At 41.3% G+C, this 18637-nt stretch overlaps 1 protein-coding gene across 4 annotated transcripts in view; it reads right to left on the minus strand.

Moving 5' to 3' along the window:
• The window catches only part of TMEM63A (transmembrane protein 63A), a 42816-nt gene extending 25351 nt beyond the window's left edge, over nt 1-17465 (minus strand). The window contains exons 1-9 of one of the 4 annotated variants that reach the window (XM_079969221.1): nt 11051-11175; nt 10010-10078; nt 8343-8528; nt 7099-7178; nt 4821-4875; nt 4360-4397; nt 2675-2817; nt 792-843; nt 80-188 (exon numbers count right to left, since the gene is read on the minus strand). In XM_079969221.1, coding sequence (XP_079825347.1) covers nt 80-188; nt 792-843; nt 2675-2817; nt 4360-4397; nt 4821-4875; nt 7099-7178; nt 8343-8519 — 654 coding nt within the window. In that variant the 5' untranslated portion in view covers nt 8520-8528; nt 10010-10078; nt 11051-11175. Of the gene's footprint in view, nt 1-79; nt 189-791; nt 844-2674; nt 2818-4359; nt 4398-4820; nt 4876-7098; nt 7179-8342; nt 8529-10009; nt 10357-11050; nt 11176-17333 lie in introns of those variants that run through there. The other 3 variants (XM_079969224.1, XM_079969223.1, XM_079969222.1) reach the window with 3 other exon arrangements.
• Nucleotides 17466-18637: the final 1172 nt, after the last annotated feature.

Genomic DNA, 18637 nt, shown 5'->3' on the forward strand with positions numbered 1-18637 from the left:
AGGGGTAGTTTTTCTGGTTTTAGGTTAGCTTACACTAGGAGAAGTAGCAATACACATTTTTAAGAATATAGAAACTTACTATGCTTTCTTCTTCATATTTGATGGCTTGAGTGTGATGTCTCATAAAGACAACGGTCAAAATCATGTACACAACAGCAAAAATAGTGTGCAGCCAGAAAAGACTGTTGCTGTGGAACACAAGTTTTGATGTATTAGAAGTGAAATGACTGGAGTATAACATTTGCCTAAGCTACTATTCAATTTATGACTGTTTAGTGGTCAGCAAGGCAGGATAGCAATCATAAGACTGACTATGTTACCTTTTACAACCTCCCCTTAAACCATACAGGACACGTGTCTTTTTAAAAATGTATATTTTGTATGTAGATTAAATATATTTAAAATGTATATTGAGAATGCTCAAGAAAGATTACCTACAACCCAAAATCCATGTAAGCTTTGTGCAAGCATGGTTCAGGATGAAAGCGCAATAAACAGGTCAACCTGAAGGGCCCTTAACTTTGAGGGCAAAGGAAGAAGCATTTAGACCCCACAATACTTCCAATAGCAACCCAAGTCTATTCCAAATCAAACCAGGGATAAGTAAAATGCAGTACACTTTCTGTATATCTTGTTCTGCCATGCCTGCTTTACATACAATACTTGCTTTTTACTTATATGGCAGGGGGGAAGTCCCCAAGTGGTAAAATCAAGGAATGTGAGACTCAGGTAAATACTACAGTACATACACAATATACATATATGACGTTAACATCTCAATAGTTACATACCCTGCTCTTAGGTTTGCAATAGTAGTTCTGCCAAAGCTGTAAGGGTCTTTATCTGAAAAACAGGACAACAGTGCAGTATACACACTTTGAATTAATTCTTTTAAAAAGAACAAAATGCTCTTGCATCACTATAATATTACCACTGATTTAATATAACAGTTCTACTCTTATATACTGCTTTAATTTATAAATCTCAAAGTAGTTTGCAATACACATAAAAACCATTGTTAGTATAGAACATGTCATCAGTATACGCACCAGGGATGCTACAGACAAGGGCAAGTAAGCAAGACTAGAGTTTTTTACCATCCAGATGTACAAAATAATGGAGGAATGGGGCAGAAATGACCCCGAGCCTCATATCCTAAAGCATTGCAGTAGCTATCACATGTGCTCAAAGATCAAGTCACTGGGAATCTGGCATGCAATATCAGCACGCATGCACTACAACAAGTCAGGCCAAGTTGAAGGACTCATTGAGTTAGCGAGGAAGGTAGATAACCTGTTACTCACCCTCCTCCACCTTAAAACTCATTGATGTCATTATGTATCCTCCATCTCTGTGCTCACCCTTCCCTTGGAAGGGCTGGACACACGGCCATTCTCCCACTGCTAATACCTTCCCACCCCAGACAAACTCCAAACAAGCATGCTTGTACCAGTTGGGTCCCTCTGCCAGATTCCACAGAGGAGCCTATCCCAGGCCCATTAGGTTAGCAACAGTTATGTAGCACCTTTTGGAGCCTAAAAATCACATAGGAAGGAAGAAAAGACTCCCCCCCCCCCCGCCCGGAAATATAAAGGAAAGAGGCAGAAGGAGCAAGCCGCCACCACTCCCTTCTGCTGTTTGAGGAGTAGGTAGGGGGTTCTAATTTCTTTGCCAGTATGGAATAGCATAGGCCCACCACTTGGATATTATTTTTAACCATTTGGTATAAACATCCTGATTCCTATGATATTATCTCAGAAAGAATACATTCTAAAAATGAGCTTCTGGGTTCCTTTAAAAGACAGAGAAAGCACAAACTCTGGCTAGAGATATTGATTATTATAATATATATATTTATATATACTTTTTAAAAAACATGCCTTGTTAGTTTTATTGATTTCTTACCTACAAGCTCCAGCGCCTTAAGCATCGCATGTAAAAAGAGACAGATTTTGAGCGTACCACTTTCAGTTCCATTGAATGTATTACGCATTATACAATCCTCTTCTTATGTAGTCTTCTTGCCAACTTAATCACCCCTTAACTTTTCAAACCCCCTTGGTCATGTAAAACACAGGCTAGTTTAAAAAGTGATGGAAAGAGGCCTCGGGATTATTAGGAGTTGTTGACTCACTTTTTGTGTCATCCTGGGGTAAAAGACTGTTTAGCTCTGTTCATAGCAATTATCTTTGGTATGCTGAGACATGGAATTCTTATTTTTTCAGTGGCCACAACTGTGAACAGAATGGCTAAAACAGCCTAGGATGTATTCCAAGCTGGAGCTGTTGGTTCAGAAGGAAAACTACCTATACCAAGCTAATCTAGACACACTGTGAGAATCTAATATACTTGGCAAAAAAGTCTAGTTACTGAATACCAGTGCATATGTTTATACTCTCCATGGAGTAATAATAGGCTATCATCAACACGGATGTGCTACTCCAATATAGAAGCACTAATTTATTGTCAAGGCCACAATAGAGGTTTTACCAGATGCCCAAAGGTTTTCTGGAGAAAATGAAATAACTATGATATATCCCACCTACATAAGAGTACTTTAATCACTGGACCCACTACAGAGAGATTTTCTAACCAAGCCCCGTAAGAATAAGCGAGCCCTGCTCATCAAAGCATTAAGAGTGACATGAAACACCAAGTCATAAAAGGTTCTCACCAAGTAAGTCGCCTGATAAATTGACAGGAAGTATGATGCACAAAGACAGCATGCTGACTACAATCAGCAGGCAGATGAGATGGCGCTGAAAGGCGAGATAGGTAATGGCATCCTCCCCACATTTTACACGAATCTCTTCATCGCTGCACCACAAATAACAGAACAGGTCAGTTGCCAAGTTTTACAAAGGTGGGCGTATGCTTAAGAAGAAGGCTGACTAAGGATTGCATTGCAGCTGCAGACTGAAAATACTCTGTGTTGTACAATATGGTGGTATCATAAAAGGTCACATGGATACAGAAGCAAAAGAGACTAGGCAGTAAAAAGATGCTGAATGGGTTCAAACAAAAGCACATCCACATGGAAAGAACAATTGGCATTTAGCCCACTCTCTACTCCAATTTATAGAATGTGAGTGCTCTCTCTCAATTCAATTTTATACAAAATGAAAAACTTTTTAAAAATTGGATTATGGAGGCATTATTTGCACAACTAAAAGCAGATGCCAATTTGAAATACAGCTAAACCTTTGAACAGAATTATCACACTAAAGACAATATCCTGCAGATGCAGAAAGACACAGTAAACACAATAAAAATAAATAAATTCAATGTTTTTGTAATGGGGCAGGACAGCTTTCCTTACTGTAGAACCCAGCAATACTGACATGAAAAACTATTGAGCTGGACAGCATTACACAATTTCAATATACCAACCTGAAAATTATTTCCTCTTATTTCAGAGATACATAATTTCATTTGTTTATTTATTTTTTAGAAAACAAAGAGGTTTACAATATACATAAAAACCATATAAAATGTTAAAATCAGAAATCAACTAACTATTGTAGAAGGGTATTTTCTTAATTGTCATCATAACGTTGGCAGTTCTGTATCAACATTAAATCTAACCCTTAAGCATGACAGTATTTACTGCAAAGCACAGAGCTCTAGGTAAGATGCGTGATCCTGAAAACCATTTTAGTGAGAAGCAGAAGTACACTACTATTCATTATAACTGGAAAAAAGTTTCCTGAAATGAGATAAATTGCAGAGGTGGGAAACCGAAAGTGGAGTCCCTAAGGAAGCTTGCACTTCCTACTTTTGAGAACATCTTAAAAACTCAAATTTAGAATCATGATTTTCTTGGCAAGCTCATATAAATGAGTCAACAGCAAGATCTAATGATCCTTCCCTAGTGAATTTTTATAAGGGGACTTGTGTCATCACAGCCAATCTATCCAGCTGTTAAGATGGTAAAAGATCAAAGAAGTGTGTAGGCTTGCTTCATATAATAATGGATTAGCCTTTTTTAAAAAGAAAAAGAAAAAAAGAAATCACACATACTGGGATACGAATTAGAGATTTTTTTAAAAAACACATTAAATTTATAAATGCCTTTATATAACACAATTCAAGTCTTATTTCAAAGCTGTGGGCTTACTAACTGTGTTTCTAACCATTTTAACCATAGTGCTGTCCCTTCTTGCATTTAATATAAAAGCTTTCTATTCCGCCTTATAATTAATAATTCCCAAGGTGGCTAACCAAAATCCAATTGCTGCAATGATAAAGCATAGAACGTTAAAAATGTACAGCCCTCTGTTTTCAAAATTGCTAAGAAACTGTTATTAAGCAATGTATAGCATAAAGAGCACTCAGATCTCTGCTACTTTGCGTACTCACCTCATTCGAAAGGCAGATATCATCCAAGAACAAAAACCCTAGAAGAAACAGAAATATTCTTTTTTGAACACCGAGTGGGATCCACATGTTCCCTGAAAAGCTGCTCTTGGGGTTGTGGGGCTATCCAAAATGGCATGTGTTGCTGTGCAAGAGGATGTAAATTGGAACAGGAAACTGGGAGTAATTAGAAGCTATCCCCTTTGCATGAGCAGAAACAGCTCCTGCACCCAAAAGTGCTTGGGTAGGAGGCATTCTTCTGCTTGGGTAGGAGGCAGAATGATCGAATTATAAATTTATATTTGTAATTTATTTTACAGGGGGAAAACACTTTGGGTTGGTCCTAAGCCTCCTAATAATATCAGGACACAATGTTTCAGAGAATACCCAAAGTAATTGGAAGGCTTTTTGGGGGATGGGGTGGGGAAATAAGAAAATGCAAAATAATGCAAAATACTACTGACTTCATCGGGGTCCAAATCATCAGGATTGGCTAGATCACCAGATACAGTGGTATCACTAGAATACACAAAGGAAGACCTCAAAATTAGAATACTAGACTTAACAACAGTTGCTAAAATTCAAAAGCATATTTAAAGGAAGTTCAAATAAAGCAGCTAACAGAAATACTCCAAAGGGAAAAGAAACAAATAGTTAGGAGGAAAGCATACTATAGTGAAAACATGAATAACATTTTAGACAACTGGGGGGGGGGGGTTTCTGTAGAATCTGTTCTGTAGAAATTATTAACTCTCATATCAGTATAATGTTTTGCTCCCGAAAAAAGACTGCAAAGCAATATTTTTCTAGATCTCATTCTATGACTAAGACACTGTGACACAATACATAGCTCAGATCCAGTATTTCCACAAGCCCATTGGTGCAAGGATGTTTACATTTCCTGCCTCTTAACTACAAAACCAATGGATCCCATCCAAACTAGTGAGAGGTCCGTGAGAAGTATTCATGTGGTGTGTGCATGTCCCCACCGCTCAGAAATTACATACCTACCCTCCATTTCCATTTTTCCCACCTGGGAATTCATGCAGGTATTTCTTTACCAATGTGTGCACCCTTAATAAAAACAACCATGGAAGTGCACCACAGCAAATGTTGTGAGATTCCACAATGGGCAACATGAATATCCCTTTTGGATCTGTCACCAGAAAGCTGGTCAAGGAAGTCTGCTTGCTGTTCTTCTTTCCCTTGCTGGCATGGTCCCCTGTTTCAGCAGAGGGCATAGCTTTCAAAATAACCCATGATGCAACCCAACCTTAGGGGAAGCTACACAAAGACTTCTCCCCTCGCCCTTCAAATATGAAACTGACAACATTCTGGTAAGTTTCAGGAAGTATTATTCTTTCCTTCTTCCGTGTCCTTAGGTTAACTCTTCACCACCTCTCTTGACATTTCTCTCTTCCTTCACTCCCAATTCATGTTTACACATTGTAGCTGTTTGTTCCCCCTCAGTTTTTCTACAGAGGTTTTGAGCAAGAACAGTCTTTGCAAAACCTTCATATTAAAATTAAAGTGCTGTTTTATTTTCTGCAAACCCTGACCTCAGCATGCAGCAACTGGAAATGGAAGTAAGCATAGTTTCAGCCACTGCAAGAAAAAACATGCCCTGCACTTGCCGATTTCTTCCTAAAGATCTAGTCTTATACAGCTGTTTTGCTCAAGAGAAGTTTTGAACGAAACAGCGGTTTCACAAATTTAAAAAAAAAAATGTATTCCAGGGCTAAACTAGGTGTAATGTTCTAAACTCATCGTTGACAATGGGCTTTTCTTTTTTATACAACAGCATGCATGACCAGGTAATTTTCATGGGTATCACAAACACGCACACACACACACACACGCCACACACACATGCTGCACTTTTTTATTATTAAAAAAAAAACCCACTACTGAAGCAATTCCTAACAGTGTACGTAGTGTCACAGCTCCTCCTCTTTGTAATCCATAGAACTGTTGGTGTTTGTGGTCTATGACAATGCCTATTACAGTGGTACCTCGGGTTACATACGCTTCAGGTTACATACGCTTCAGGTTACAGACTCTGCTAACCCAGAAATAGTACCTTGGATTACAAACTTTGCTTCAGGATGAGAACAGAAATCGTGCTCTGGCGGCACAGCGGCAGCAGCAGGCCCCATTAGCTAAAGTGGTGCTTCAGGTTAAGAACAGTTTCATGTTAAGAACGGACCTAAGTACTTAACCCGAGGTACCACTGTATATCAAAGTGTTACATGGGGCAGTAAGTTTGTCTGCTCACACACTCCCTACAAGTCTGCTCTGGGGGGCAGGGGCACATGGCGAGAGAAGGGAAATGATATGTTGCATCACACAGCCAGAAGTCATTGCACTAACGTAGCTACATTTTTGTTGGATACCACTCTTGGTCACCAACAGCATGGCACTATGCCCTCTGTATCTACCAATGTTCTGTGGGGGCCACTGTAACATTTTGACACTCATGTTTTCTACATCTTGAGAGCCAGTGTGCTGTAGCGGTTAGAGTGTTGGGACTAGGACCTGAGAGGCTGGGGTTCAAATCCCCACCTGGCCATGAAGTTCACTGGGTGACCTTGGGCCAGTCACCGCCTCTCAGCCTAGCCTACCTCACAGGGTTGCTGCAAGGATAAAGTGGGGGAGGGGAGGAGAGGTATGTACACCACCTCGAGTTCCTTGGAGAAGAATATAAATGCAATAAGCAAATGCATTGTATAAATGAAGATTTACCTCAATGCTTCCGATACCAGGGCAATACGACCATAATCCCAGAATCTTTTTCTTATAAAAGAAAATACCAACAATGAAATCTAAAAGAAAAGAAGTAACATTCATTCAAAGGCATAAGGTTTCGTTACTTCATGTTAAGCTGGCTTCAGATATGACAGTGCCATAAGAGCACCAGGACCAAATTTTTCATACTTGACAAAAACTTTGGATTTTTATTGTTGTAACACCAGAAAGTAGCTTATGGCTAGTATTGGACAGGGCCTCTTTTAGAGCAAAAAGAATAAAACATGTGCTGTGAAGGGTGGGAAATACCTGTCTTAAGCTTGACGAGAAAGAATTCAGACAAATTCACGTTATGGTAATTCTGACATGGTACTCTGAAATATAGTTTGGCAACTACCATATGCTCCCATCTTAAAGAGACAAAAAAAAAAAAAAAAAAGGAAAATGCTGCAAATCCTATTATCCAAAGATGACCACACACTTATTCTGCATCGCCTTCATATATATTTCTCTGGTCAGGACAAGCCAGACCTTGCAGCACAGTCTGTCTGAAGGGAAGGAAAACATTTATGCAAGACAAAGGATGCATCTATTTCAGCAGGGTAAATTACATGACGTGGGTGGTGCTGTGGGTTAAACCACAGAGCCTAGGGCTTGCCAATCAGAAGGTTGGTGGTTCGAATCCCTGCAAGGGGTGAGCTCCCGTTGCTCGGTCCCTGTTCCTGCCAACCTAGCAGCACATCAAAGTGCAAGTAGATAAATAGGTACCACTCCGGCGGGAAGGTAAACGGCGTTTCCGTGCGCTGCTCTGGTTCGCCAGCAGCTTAGTCATGCTGGCCACATGACCTGGAAGCTGTACATGACCTCCCTCGGCCAGTAAAGCAAGATGAATGCCGCAACCCCAGAGTCATCCGCAACTGGACCTAATGGTCAGGGGTCCCTTTACCTTTAAATTACATGATGATTCACCCTTAAAGGACACAAACTCTATTGGATTGGACAATAAGTCCAGCTTATTTACAGGGAACACTTTCTACATATCCGCCATAGAGCTTCTCTTTTTTGCAAAGGATTCTGGGACTTGTCTTAACACACATGCTCAATTGATGTGGCACAATGACCATACTTTTTGAGCCTCACCATTGCCCCACCAGGCCCTTCCTCAGACCTTGCTTTGGGAACTTGGAGATTTTATAAGAGGCAGTTATCTGCAAAAACTGAGACTCCTAAAATTAACTTACCAAAAAGCAAGTAACATCGAGCAGAAGGACAATAGGGACTCCACCAAAGCTTACACCTTGAAGCACAGTACTTCCCCGTGCTCTGCTGTAGCAGTAGGATCCATTGCCACCACGGTAATCTGTTTTAGTCCCATTCCATGAGTGAGCCAGCCACAAATCTCCAAAGAATGGAATCATGTTGTTTCACTTAGAAAACAAAATCATAGGGCAAGTTACAACAGGCAAGAAAGCACTATGTATATAGATAATATATAGAGCACAAAGTCAGAAAAGAATGGCTGAAGCAAAATCTATATTAATAACAACAACTATTCCCCATTACTTAAATAGCTTTGGAACAGTTCAATGGAACAATCAAAACATAAGCTTTTATTGCCAGTGTGTACTTTGTCACTATAGTCCCACCTCTATGTTCTATACCATCAAGGCCCAAGTCATGAAGGTATTAGTATGAAAGGCCTGAATTGGGAAAAGCCTGCAGCAGGATGGAACTGTAAACACCACAGATATGTCATTTTCTAGCTCAGCTATGACACAAAAAATGCCCCCATAGAATCTCCCCTATCATTCTCTCTCATTCATATATATCACAGAGGGGTGGAGAGAAACAGAGACTGAAATTCACCACTGCCAAATAATAGGCCACCTCTGTGTCCACATACGATATAAAAATAATAAAGGTCCTCAAGAATGCTTTTGTGGTTGGCACTAGCAAGCACCAGATTTGTGATTTTTACTGTGGAATGTAGTCGATCAACACAAGTATTAATTTTATAGTAGTTCTGGAGGACCGCATGATCTTGTAATTTCAAGAGAGTAAGTTTTAATTCAACCGGATCCAACCTTGATCCAAACCACATGGGAAAGCAAAGCATCCCAGTGTTTATGCTTCAATTGCTGGGGTGAAGCAGTGACCTAGAGGACTGTGACAAGCAGGTGGGGTGGTGCCCATGGCACACTCTCAAAACTGCCAATCAGCCCCAAAAGGGAAGACCTGTTCCAGAGGTTTTGCAGGGCAAAGCCAAGTATCAAAGCTATCCATTACCTTAAACTGTTTTAGACATATTCATAATTTCACGCTTTAAGCATGAAGGAAACTGGTTCAGCCCCATCCAGCTGCTATAAACAACTGAATAGTCTTTTAAATTGTAGGTGACAACCAGCCATCATGAAGTTGTGCATGTACAGGCAAATCATCTAAAGATGAATGCAAAGAGAAAATTATTTAAGAGCTCACAGCAAGTGGCAAAGCAAAATCTGATGTAAAATCAGATTTTACATTCTTATGAAGGAACTTTTAAGTTTTCACAGCTGTAATTTTACAGTGTACGCAAGAAACCATCCAAATGAAGACATCCAATATGTTCTTTACAAAGTTCTATGACGTTAGGCCTCATTCCAAAACAGATGCAGTTCGTGGGTGGATTATCTATTTAGATCAATGTCTCCCAAACTTGGGTCTCCAGCTGTTTTTGGGCTACAGTACCCATCATCCCTGACCATTGTCCTGGCAGCTAGGGATGATGGGAGTTGTAGTCCAAAACCAGCTGGAAACTCCAAGTTTGGGAAACACTGGTTTAGAGATGAAGCTTGTTTGTGTCCTGTCATCCCACACACTAATTTAATTTCAAGGGAATGAACCAGAAAGCAGTGCTTATTTTACCCACCAAATCACAGCTCCACAAGAGAGGTAACACAGGACAATGATTGCCCTTGTTTCTGAAATTCTGATTAGCCTGCAACAAAAATAATTTCAGGGTAATCTACAACCTGCAGAGGGCAGAAGAGAGCCATCCCAGATCTATCACTAGGCGGTTAAAAATTACACATCATCTCCGCAATTATCAAGCCTGCCCAAACTTCCCTCAACAGAAGAATAAGGTATTTTATTTACTAACAAATGTTAACCAGCAATAGCCTGCCCAGTGCAGGTGCTTGGGAGAGGCTCAGAAATTAGATCACAGCCCAACTTAACTTCTGATATATTAAGAAAATGTGGGCGTCTACCGTACGATAGGTAGGGATGAAGGGTCTAAAATTGCTCCTCCCTCGCCCCCAGAAGTTTAGGGTTGCCACCCTCCCCTTCCCCCTGGCAGGGGGCCTGTGCTTTAGCACACACAGAACCTGCTGAAATTTAACTGGGCAGCTTCTCCCCCCCCCCCACCCGCACCAGGAAAGCGGCTGGATTTCTGCCAACTCGTACAGCTGTTATAGACTCGGTGCCTCTGAAGCCATTAAAAAAACAGCTGTAAAACAAAACGTGGCCATAAAATAACGGGCCCATTCGAGATTACAACTACAGGTGGCGAAAGAGTGCAAGTAAGTTGTTTCAGAGTCGCACAATTCACCAGGGAAGTCGCCTCCACTTGATAATAAAGAGAAAATGGAAGCCAGGTGAAGAGAGGACGGAGGGGCCGGGAAGAGGAGCCGGGAGGGAGGCTTAGGTGGGTGCCGGGGAGACACACACACAAAACACACGCCTTGGCCACAACTCACAAACACTTTAAGAGAGCAGGAAGCGGCTGGGAAGCAGCCGAAGTGGAGCTGCTGCTCTCCCTGCTGGGCAGGGGCAAAGGACCCCACCCCCACCTTCCCACCTCCTGGCCACGGGTGGCGCCTCTGCTTTAATTCCTCTTTCGAGGAGGAAAGCCCGCCCGGTGACCGCCGCGCACAACCCCTTGGCCAGAAATGGCCCCGTCCTCCGTTACCTGAGCCACCAGCTCTGCTAAGTGGGAACGACGAGGGCGCAGGTGACCCCGCCCCGCCCCCGTCGCGAATGCAACAGATGACTTGCCCGAGCCGCGCATGCGCCCCCGTTATGTGGACCAGGCCCTGCCCTGCCCACCGCTCCTCGGTGTGAGTCTTCTCCCTCCACCTGCGACGAGCCTTGTTGCGGCCTCAGGAGAACGGCCTTCCCTGGCGGACACGCCCTTGGGCACCACAGGCAGGCCGCGCGCCGACGTGCTTCCGCCCGCTTTCTGTAAGGTGACAACGAGGCCGTGGTCGTTGCGTTTGTGAGGCGGGAGGAAACAAGGCAGCTGCTGCTTCGCTGGTGACTGATAACACACACGCAAGGCTCGTTTTCAAGTATAGGTCTACCTGCTGCCGTTTGCAGGCTGTGCGAAGATGCGAGTGTTTCGTGGCTCCTTCACAGGTTTTGTATTCTAACAGGAGAAGCTCTCGAAATATATAAAAAAAATAAAATGAATTGTCCAGTAGCACCTTCGAGACCAACTAAGTTTGTTCTTGGTATAAGCTTTCGTGTGCTTGCACACTTCTTCAGATACCTAAATGTGCATGTGCACAAAACCTTATACCAAGAACAAACTTAGCTGGTTTCCAAGGTGCTCCTGGACTAATATATATAAATATATATATATATGTATGTATGTATGTATGTATATATATTTCGACTGCGTCAGACCAAAACGGCTACCTACCTGAAAGGAGAAGCTCTGTGACCTTATTTAAGGTCACATCCCTTCAAATTCATTGGAACTGGATTTGGTGGTTCTACCTAGTGGTGTGGGGAAAACAACCTACACATGCTCAAAAGTACTCCTAATTTCATTTATCTGGACATAATCCCCACTTAATTCAGTATGGCTTCCTTCTGAGTAAACATGGTTAGGATTGTGGTGTATTTTGATTAAGATGGGGAGAGAGATATCCATTTTCTCCACAACATGCATAATTGTATAAGGGGAAGTTTCCTTCCTCTCCCATGATCCTAAAACTCAGGACCATTCAAGGAAGCTGAATGCTGGAAGGTTCAAGACAAACTAAAAAATTGTCTCATCAGCTGTCTTTCTTACCAGCTAATGCTAGTAAAAGGTGCTTCTAGCCTCCAGTGATAGGATCTAGGAGCACCTCCTGAATACAAACTTGCTCCTTTAGAGGGAGTACAAGTTGATTCAGAGCAAATAACTGGTTGGTCTCTGAGACCTGGGAAATGTTCTCTGTCTGAGTCTTGCCAAGTTTCAAGCTTAGTTTATGGGTCTGCATCCAGCCCACCTATGCACTGATCCAGGTCTTGCACATCCTCTCCTGATTCAGATGTTATAGAGAAATAGAGCTGAATGTCATCAGCATAGTGATGACACCTCACTCCAAATCCCCTAATGACAGCTCCCAACAGCATCACATAGATGTTAAATAGCATTGGAGACATAATAGCGCCCTGCTGCACCCCACAGCACAAACACAAGGTTACAACTAATCACTGTAAGCCCATCTGTTCCTCAGTTTGTGAACAGAATTGCTTTTGTTTGGCATTGTTTTTCTGGTGGCAAAAGCAGCATTTGCTCACTAGTTAGCAAGCACTTTTCATTTCTGGGAATAAATGAAAACATAGTGTCTGTGACATGGGTCAAGACTCTCTTAAATCCTTCTAACCATTTTATTTTGAAGATACCACATACCCCCCGAACAGCTCTTTAACACCCCAGGAAACTAAATGTGCAAGTGCATTTGTGTGACTTTCTTCATATGTGGCTTAGATTACTGGACACCAGGACATACAAATTTCAGATAAACCTCACCTTTCCATTTATCCTTCCCAGCAGGATTTTCCTCTGTGGGTCAGTGCCCCTGTAGGGTGTACATATCCTCAACATTTTGGGCACCAGGTGGTACGAGGAGTTACCACTTACATAACTGCTCCCCGTGGTCACAACATTTCCACTACACAGGCATTTTGTTTTTTCTGAGTGGTGAATGTTGAACTCTGGCCAGATTAGCTGTTAAATGCTTTCTTGTTGAAACCCTAATTAATAGATCCAATTCATTTTCTTGACACTTTACTTCCAGATCCTTTTGAAGTTTTCGTCACACAATATGCTTCTTAGATGTAAACCATTGATGCTTTACATGTACCTTCATAACATAAATTGATAATATTACACAAGTACCATACAAATCAGATTTTTGCACTCATCTGTAATACTGAGCAAATGCAAGCCAGTCTTTCCTGTTACATGAACATTAGGCTGAAGCCCAGACCAGTCTGAGCCAGCTCAGAAGGCACCTGTATAATTATCTATTGGATTTTGCTATTATTATTTAGAATTTGAATTAACCTGACATTCAAAACATGTTGTACAAAATGTTTTAGCCCAGATCTACCAATACCAAGACAAAGGTCTACCAGGCTTGCATGTTGAGCACACTGCTTTATGGTAGTAAGTCATGGGCAAATTACACTCACCAGGAGCAACATCTCAATGCCTTCCACATGCGCTACATCAGGAAAATTTTGGGCATTGCAGGGCAGGACAGAGTCTCAAACAAATATGTGAATATGATCAAGCCCACATTCCCAGCATATTTGCACTCCTGTCTCAGCGACGCCTGCACTGGCTTGCTCATATTTACAGAGCAGAAGATGGCAGGATCCCCCAGGACGTGCTCTATGGGGAGCTGGCTTCAGGCACAAGGCCTGTTGGCAGACCAACTCTCTTATAAAGACATCTGCAAACGTGACTGGCGACATTAACCCCACTGTGTAGGAATCCCTTGCAGTGCCTGAGACAGTTTCGTCATGCATCCACAGCAATGACCAGAGGAGGAATGACCGCTGCTGGGAGGAGCGCAGAAAGAAGAAACGCCATGGTACACCTGCATCAGCACAATTGGATGCCTTCATCTGCCCCAGCAGCTTCTCCCTTATCAGTCTCTACAACCACAGCAGGTGCTGTAACTCTCAAAGGGTTTCACTCTACTCCCAAGGTGCACTTCATTGTCTCCTAAGACAGACGGACGCCAACAACAACAGCTCAGGCCTGGAAGCCAACCCTGTATGCAAATTCTTTAATCACATGGCAATATTAAAAGGTTTCATTCGTGCACGACAGGGAAAAAAATCTGTCTGTTTTCCTTGCTCTCTATTCTGAAACCTCCGCTGCTATCCGACCCCAGCTACCTGATTCGCACACAACACTACAATACTCTTTTCTTCTTCAAGCTGCTTAGAACTTTGAATGGGAGCATTTTGTTGTGAGCTTCCATTTGTACAGTTCTAATTTTAATAGTACAGATGCTCGTGTTGTTAACAGCTCTGCAGTGACAGTAATTTAATTCACACCTCCTTTGCACTTTAGGAAGGCAGCATGAGTTCCTACTGATAATCACAGAACATACCCAATGCGGTGAACACAGGATAGTGCTGCTCTTTGAGGTAGGCAGGGAGCTCTTGTTGGTGTGACATATGCAGTGTAGCTAGAGGCAGCAAAGGGATGTGAAAGTGAAATGTATGATTACATTATTTTAATAAGATGGGGAGGTGCCTGCTCCCATCTCCCCCCAAAAGGAATGACTTTAGCACAGGAGTGGGGAATCTGGCCCACCAGATGGGGTTTAACTTCCAACTCCCGTCGGCTTCATCTAGAATGGCTGATTGGGAAATGTGATGGTAGATGTAATTCAGCGACATCTGGGGGCCCACAAGTCCCCACACCCCTACATTAGTAAAACAGAACCAAACCAGACCACAGAAGAATTCCACTGTAATCCTATATACTTTGCAGAAAATGTCTCTTGGATTCTCTTCATTCAGGCATGTTCCTAATGGCGCTGGCTATAGTTCAGAATAGTATGATAAAATCATTCCAGATTTGTAGTAATTGAAAGCACAAAATGAAAGAGCTGGCACAAAAATTCTCACCCATGAATCCCCTCTTTCCCCACCCCGTATTCTTACCCGACTCTGCACAATTTTAGTTTATTTCATTGTTGCATGTTCGTGTTGGTTACTTCGCCTCCCTGAACTTGCTTTATACTTCATTTCTATAGGGTGGTTGCTGCTGCTGCTGCTGCTGCTGCTACTGCTGCTGCTTCCACCAAGCAGTCCTGCATTCTTAGAAGTTCTTTCTTTCTCTGCAATGCTCCCAGGCCTTGCCACCGCCTTTATCACATACAGAGTGTGTGCATTCTCCTAGCACATGGGTATCAAACAGCAGTCACGTCTCATCAATCTTCTGTCTTGCAACTAAGCATATGACTAGTATTTTGTAAATTAACGCGGCACGGGGAAAGCACAAGCAACAACAGGATAGGTCTGCATGGCTTTCTTGGATGCATTTACAGTGTGTTGCAAGGTCATTTTTTTATTGGGAACTGGTAATGGAAATTGTCATTGCTCAAAATGTGTTTAATTCAGATTGTCTGTTTAAGACAGATGGGGAACTGGCTGTGGCCCTTCAGATGTCTTTGGATTCCATGTCCCATCAGTCCCAGCCAGCTAGGCTAATGCTCAGATATTATGGGAGTTGTAGTCAAGCACAGCTTCCCCATCCCAGGTTAAAAAGAGTATATATGAGCCTGAGGGCTAAAGTCCCTTTGAGCATGTGTAATCTCCATATTGTAAGATCTTAGTAACGAGGTAAAAGAGGTTAAATCCCTTTGAACATGTGAGAGCTCCGTAATCTCACATAGTTTGGCCCTAAATGGCTTGAAGAGATGGTTCCTAGAAATAATGACCCTCAAGCTACCACTTGCATACACACACCTGTACTTAGTTTTGCCTTCTTTTTAATTATTATAATTTTATCACAGCTGATTTAATTCTATGTATTAAATGTGACTTTTTTTAAATATAGGAAATACATTTTTTAAAGAATAATGGAAGGTAAACCTAGCTGTGTCATAAACCCAACAAACATTTACAGGGCAATCCTGAGTAAAGCAATTCCCACTAAGTGAGCCCCAGCTTTAATAAATGGGAAGTTAATATATGTTAATTTCTCAAAGAGCTTTTTTGTGACCCCTGGACATTTTTAAAGCCTTCAAGACTTTTTCATTATGTCATACACAGAAGTTTCATACTATTGCTGGATCTTGAGTTCTAGAGTTCATGTAGGAACTGAGCCAGTGTAAAAGGAAAGATAGTTGTGTATATATTTAGGCCCTGCCACACAAATGCTAAGAGAGAGAAAGAGAAGTTATACTTTCTGTGAACACCAAAGTACTACATACTTTGAGTAAATGTTTTTTAAAATCCTCTTGAGTATGGAAGGTTTTGTCACTTAACTCAAGCAACTGTTCCAGAATCTCAAATGATATTATTGTTAATAATGTGTAACGGTCAGCGTATGTACTATTCATACCATATATTTGTTGGAAATGTTACAGCAGTCTCTGCAATTTTTTGGCCAAGATCTAGCAAAGTGCCACCTCTTTCCTAATTTACAGCTGGAGAATTAAAGCTCTTTGCACTAACCATCTTGCAGGTCTTTAGCAGGAGACTTTCTCCACAATTCTTATTTAGATTGGTCTTTAATATGTATTTTGGCTGAGGTGATGGAGCCAGCACCTTCTAGGAAATTTAGAAATGCAAATCACCTTGTATTTTATTTGCATGAGGTTTGTGACAGGCTCTGCCTTTGAAGGTCTTTATTAATGTATCCAAATAACACCTAGTAGAAGTTGCTGTTATTTGCAGAAGGACCTTTAAAGGGGGTGGGAATGAATAGAGCAGCATTTACTTTTTCCTTTATTGGAACAAGTGACACATGGAGAAATTAAAAGTCAACAGAATTCTAATTATAGGAAGAACTTTTCTTATGCAATGCATAATTAACCTGTGCAAATTGAAGCCACAAGATGTAAGAGGAAACCAAGAGCTTAGTCAAATTAGTCGCATTCAGAAAACCTACTTGCATGCCAATGAATTATAGGTGTAATCCACCACCTGCTGAAATCCATAGCAAGCCTCTCTCATTGCACCATTCTACATCATTTTCTAATTGTATAGATCTTCAGCTATGTTATATGCTGTTTTAAAATGACATATAACATAGATCCCTGTTAAAGGAATGCAACCTTTGGAAGCATATATCACTGATAGAACAAGATGTAATTTAACAATCAATAATAAACAATAATAAAATAGCAATAATAAAAAGCAGCCCAACAATATACATGCAATAATCTGGCTGTTTCTCGTTGCTCTGGTAAAATATGTTTATATACATAAGTCAGGCAGGCAATGCTTACCAGGTCTTGGTATGCTGAACTTGCGTCTTGTCTCCAACCAGCAAAACAAAATGCAACTCCTGAGGAAAGAGGAATTGAGCAATAGCTAGCTGAAGGAAAGTAATTAAGCTGTTGTGCTTCTTGTTCCCTATTCTAAAAAGTGCCGTAGAAAGGTCTTTTCTGCAGAAAACCCTGGCACACTGCAATATAATTCAATTAATTTAATTAATTGCATAATTAAATGCAAATAATTTGAAACATCTGACCCACGATTTTCTGCTGCAGAGTGCAGTCGGATGGGGTATAGGTAATGTCCACTAACTGGTACAATAACATACACTATTTCATATAACCTACTTGAAGAAAAAACTCGGACTGCAGTAACAGTGACTTGAAATGTGCCACATTTTATGTATTGAACACATGGTTTCCATGTTGGAGAAATATAATCCTTGAGGACAAATAATGCAAATTCTTCTTAAATTTACACAGGAGGAGGGTTGTAGCAAATAATACTCTCCCTTGATTTTCTATGAAAATGTTTGGATTTTTAAAATAGAAAAGCAGCATATAAATATTTTAAATAAAAACAAAGTGGCTTACAATAAAAATTATACAGTTGAATCAAACCTACATACACCTAAGACCATCAAAGAAGTTGCTGCCAGGGTGAGCAGAGCAATTTTAAAATATAAAAATAAAAATCGGATGAAAAGAGCAGAACCACTGCTGATCGTCCATTAGAGAGAAAAAGTATCTTAACCTGTTGTCCATAAGATGATAATGTTATCTTGCAGATCTGCCTAGGGAGGATATTCTAAACACATGATGCCTCCTGTGAAAAAGCCACCTCCCCAATCATCATCTAACCTCTGCAAGCAAGAACACTCTGAGAAGGGTTTCAGAAGCAAATCTTGACAATCAGAGTAATTTCTATGGGGGAAAGCAGCCCTTTCCAGTATTCAGAGTTGAGTATTGGGTGTTTGGGAAGTCGGCATGATCAAGTTCCCTGCAGGGAGCTCAGTCAGGCCACTGATCCAGCCACATCTCTACCTACCCTAATGATGTCAGGTGCTGCACAGGTGGACATGGTTTGGGGAAAACAGCCTCATAGACCACATTGAGACTCAGGCCAGGCAAATTTGCTATGTGATATGCACAAGCAGGACTGAGCCACAATGAGCCTTGTGCTCCTTCCTCCTCACTCTTCCTCCTACATGGTGTGAGGAAGAGTTCAAAAACTTTCTCTTCCGTTTTTACATACTTACTGCGGTTTGCTTTGTCATGCGTGACAACCTGTGGCTCATTTAAAATAAACCAACTTC

This window comes from Podarcis cretensis (genome assembly GCF_951804945.1).
Source record: "Podarcis cretensis genome assembly, chromosome: 3".
Taxonomy (NCBI): Eukaryota; Metazoa; Chordata; class Lepidosauria; order Squamata; family Lacertidae; genus Podarcis; species Podarcis cretensis.